This window comes from Colobus angolensis, unplaced genomic scaffold, assembly GCF_000951035.1.
Source record: "Colobus angolensis palliatus isolate OR3802 unplaced genomic scaffold, Cang.pa_1.0 Scaffold21, whole genome shotgun sequence".
Classification (NCBI taxonomy): Eukaryota; Metazoa; Chordata; class Mammalia; order Primates; family Cercopithecidae; genus Colobus; species Colobus angolensis.
The window spans coordinates 8,706,372-8,711,015 of record NW_012115266.1 but is presented as its reverse complement, the minus strand read 5'-3'; the positions used below and the strand labels follow the sequence as shown (position 1 = coordinate 8,711,015).

At 53.2% G+C, this 4,644-nt stretch overlaps 1 protein-coding gene across 1 annotated transcript in view; it reads right to left on the bottom strand.

Annotated features, from left to right (window-relative positions):
• Positions 1-3,104: 3,104 nt before the first annotated feature.
• The window catches only part of VWCE (von Willebrand factor C and EGF domains), a 49,188-nt gene continuing 47,648 nt past the window's right edge, over positions 3,105-4,644 (bottom strand). The window contains 3 exon segments of the mRNA XM_011942792.1: positions 3,105-3,629; positions 3,631-3,857; positions 3,860-4,132. Coding sequence (XP_011798182.1) covers positions 3,495-3,629; positions 3,631-3,857; positions 3,860-4,132 — 635 coding nt within the window. The 3' untranslated portion in view covers positions 3,105-3,494.

Genomic DNA, 4,644 nt, shown 5'->3' with positions numbered 1-4,644 from the left:
CCGCGCCCGACTCTTTTTTTTTTTTTGGAGATGGAGTCTCACTCTGTCACCCAGGCTCTGGAGTGGAGTGGCGCGATCTCGGCTCACTGCAACCTCTGCCTCCCGGGTTCAAGCGATTCTCTTGCCTCAGCCTCTCAAGTAGCTGGCACTATAGGCACGTACCACCATGCCCAACTAATTTTTGTATTTTTAGTAAAGATGGGGTTTCACCATATTGGTCATGCTGGTCTTGAACTCCTGACCTCGTGATCCACCCGCCTCAGTTTTCCAAAGTGCCAGGATTACAGGTATGAGCCACCATGCCCGGACTCCTTTTTTTTTTACATTCAAAATGAACATCATTGACATGAGTCCTATTTGCAGAGGCAGGTGGGGGGGACTAGTATTAAACTGAAATTGCATGCTAACTTATTGTATAAAAGAATAGCAATGAGGAAATCGACACTAATTTTTAGCCACTATCATATTGACAGATGGACTTGTTTGAAAAGTTGCAGCATGGGGACAATGAGCACTCTACGCTTTCATCCTGAAATCAGACCCCACGTGGCATCACCAAGCCAGGTGGGCTGTAGCAAGCTTAGGGGCCACAGGGCCACAAGTGTAAACCACTGAGACTTACGGAGGCATTATCACACGTCAATGTCACAACTCCATAAAGCAGGCCTGTTATTATCCCCATTGTCCAAATAAGGGAGCAAAAGCCGGGCACGATGGCTCATGCTTGTAATCCCAGCACTTTGGGAGGCCAAGGCGGGCAGATCACCTGAGGTCAGTTTGAGACCAGCCTGGCCAACGTGGCGAAACCCTGTCTCTACTAAAAATACAAAAACTTAACTGCGCCTGGTGGTGCACGCCTGTAATTCCAGCTACTCGGGAGGCTGAGGCAGGAGAATCATTTGAACCTGGGAGACGGAGGTTGCAGTAAGCCAAGATCACGTCACTGCACTCCAGCCTGGGTGACAGAGCACGACTCCATCTCAAAAAATAATAAGGGAGCAGAGACCTAATATCCCACAGCTAGTCCAGCAGAGCGAGGTTCAGATTTGAGTTTCATGGGCCCCAGACCTCGCTCATGCCCATGACCCTTTGTATCTTACTGGACAAAACGGTCTCTTAAGTTCTTTGCCTCTCCAAACTCTTTGGTTTCCATGCTCCTGTCTCCCACATTCATTATTCCTGCCACCATGCTCAGGTGAGAGGCAATGACTACACTGTCATCCCGACTGGATACCAGGTTGCCTCTGCAGCCAGGAAAACACTTCAGCAGACCCTTCGCCCTGGGACACAGAGTGAGCAGCAGGACAGAGAAGGGCTCAGAAGAGGGTGGCCTCGGCAAAGTGATAGGCCATGCCCTGGAGGTGCTTTCACTCCGCAGCCTCCATGGGTTTCAGTGGCAGCAAGTGTGGGGCTGCATGTCTGTAATCCCAGTACTCAGGGAGGCTGAAGTGGGAGGATTACTTGAGCCTAGGAGTTCAAGACCAGTCTAGGCAACACAGCGAGACCCCGTTTCTACAAAAATTTGTTAAAAATTAGACAGGCATGGTGGCACGTGCCTCTAATCCCACCCACCCGGGAAGCTGGGGTGGGAGGAAGGCCTGAGCCCAGGAAGTTGAAGCTGCAGTGAGCCCTGATCATGCCACTATACTCCAGCCTGGGTGACAGGGCAACATCCTGTCTCAAAAAAAAACAATGGTAGCAAGTGGTTACTTGGTGACAGGGCAGCTTCTGCTTCCTAGCTCCACATCACTTCCCTTATCACAAATCCTCATCCCCCCACTCATGATGGCACTGTCCTCTTCCCGTCTCTCAGGCACACTGTGCTGCACTGCTCAGATCCCCCTGCTAGGACTGAAGGATCAATCTCCCAGCTGCTGGGAAGATGGCTGACCAGCTCTCTGGTCAATATGAGGCAGAAAGCCCTGCCCCGTTGCCCCAGCTCAGGACAGCACTGAAGGGCCAGCCTAACCCCCGAGTTCCCAGAGGCGGCTGGCTGAGGCTTCAAGAAGGCCCAGCAGCCCCACTCTCCCTCCCCGCTCCTTCCCCTCTGCCCACAGGTGTTCATGCTGAAAACAGGTCTTAAGATACCTGCTGGCCCGGCCGGGTGCGGTGGCTCACGCCTGTCATCCCAGCACTTTGGGAGGCCAAGGCAGGCAGATGACCTGAGGTCAGGAGTTCAAGACCAGCCTAGCCAACATGGTGAAACCCCATGTCTACTAAAAATACAAAAACTTAGCCAGGTGTCGTGGTGTGCGTGCGCCTGTAATCCCAGCTACTCAGGAGGCTGAGGCAGGAGAACTGCTTGAACCCGGGAGGCAGAGGCTGCGGTGAGCCAAGGCCTCACCATTGCACTCTAGCCAGGGCAACAAGAGCGAAACTCCCTCTCAAAGAAGAAACTGCTGGCCTGTCATTTAGACTCAGAGATTCCTTCCCAGAAGCAAGTCCCCTCATCATCTTTTCCCTTCTCACTGTGGAAGCCCCCCAGTGTCTGCATGATATTCCATGGTGTACGTACTATGCAGCCATAAAAAAGAATGAGATCATGTCCTTTGCAGGAACATGAATGGAGCTGGAGGCCATTATCCTTAGCAAAGTTACACAGGAAGAGAAAACCAAACACGGCATGTTCTCATTTGTAAGTGGGAGTTAAATGATGAGAACACATGCCACATAAAGGCGAACAGCACACACTGGGGTCTATGGAAGGGTGGAGGGAGGGTAGAGGGAGAGACTAAGGAAAAATAACAAATGAGTACTAAGCTTAATCCCTGGGTGATGAAATAATATAATCTGTATGACAAACCCCTGTGACACGAGTTTATATAATAAACCTGCACATGTACCCCTGAACTTAAAATAAAAATGAAAAAAAAAAAAGAAAACAGAAAATAAAATCATGATCTTGGGGAAAAAAATAAAAAGAAGTCTCCCAATATAAAAGGCCGCCAAGTGCTTACAGGAGACCCTTCCCCAGCCCAGTCACAATTTAGTGCCAGCTTTTCTCCCCAGCAGTGGGGTAAAGGTGGGCACTCATGAACCACCTGTGGGCTTGGGGCCACGTTTCCCACCTTCCCACAGGTAAGCGGTGAATGAGCAGCACAGCCTGGGGAAACCGAGACGACCTTTAATCAGGAAACCTCAGGGGGACGCACAACACCTGGCGGTACAGTCCCAGTGAGTGGAATCCCAGCCGGACGCGACTCTTCCTACAGGAGAACTTGGCAGCCCCCACCCTTCTCAAAAGATGAGCTGGCCATGCGGTCCAGGGAGGATGCTGACAGTGGAAACCACTTCCTCCGTTCTTACAGCACATTCCAAACACTTCTTGGGAACAAGGTTACATCCAGCCTTGGGGGTCTTCCATCCTCACCAGGGCCCCTGCAGGAGGGAGCCCAGGCATCCCCACTAGGTTCACCCTTGGAGCCGCCCTGCACACTCCCTGGGCCACTGGCAGAGTGTCCTCTCTCCAGAGTCTCCCGGACACAGTGACCTACTTACATGGTAGACTCTTCCCCCCGAGAGGCCCCCACTGGGGGCTGCTGGGGGCCGCGGTGGGTGGTGGCTGCCAGGGCTGCAGAGAGTCTAGAGGTGGTGGGAGAAAGCGTGTGAGGCCGGAGGAGGGTGATGGGGGTCTTCGAGGGGCTGGGGTCCATCATGGAAAGTGTTGAAGCTTCTGTCAGGAGGGTGGCAGGCAGAGGCGGCCACCTGGACGCTATCTGGGCCCCAGAGGCTGAGAATGAGTGTTCTGGAGTCACAGGAGGTGGCTGAGGAGGCCCTGGGGAAGCTAGAGGTAGAGTGGGGGCTCCTGGAGGGGTCGAAGGCCCTGGTGAGAGTCGAGGGAGGGCCCCAGGCTCCCCTGGCAAAGTGCCTGTGGGCCCCAAAGCACGTGAGTGTGGACCAAGAGCTCCTGCTGGGCTTGTAGGTAAAGTCTGTGTTTTTGTCAAGTTCGTTCTTAAAAGGAGCTGGAGCAGATGGAGCGCCGGCCTCGAGAGTGATGCTGTTGGGGTCCCAGTGCAGGAGCCACAGTTGACAGGGGCCTCAGTGTCTCCATGCAGGCTCCTAGCGGCTTTGCTGAACGCCACATTTCCACGAGCGGAGAGCCCCTGCTTTTCTTCCAGAGAAGAAAGGGAATCTAGAGAGAGGAGGGCGAAACGAGATGCACAATGGTTCTCTCCAGTGGCCAAGGTGGCTCTGGGACAAGGTACGCCAGGGACACCCAAGCTCTGTCCTCGGAGGGGCCTCAGCACACCTGGTGAGGACCGGCCAGCTCCTGCCTCCAGGAAGAGAAGACTGAAGGAGCCATGAACGGAGGGAGGCAGGCAGTTAGCTGTGTGACCTCGTGCAAGGCATGCAACTCCCCTGGGCCTCTGTTTCCTCATCTGTAAAATGGGCACAGCAGTAAGGACCGAGTGTGAATGAAAGGGTGCATGGAGAGTCTCAGCCTAAACCTCAATGTGAACTATAGACACTGGGTGTCAATGACATGTCAGTGTCAGTGCGGTATCACCGATTATAACAAACATGCCACACTGGTGTGGGGTGCTAATAGGGGGCGATGCTGTGGTGTGTGGAGTCCGAGACATATGGGAACTCTCTGTACTTTCCACTTAATTTTGCTATGAGCCTCAAACCGTTCTAAAAAAT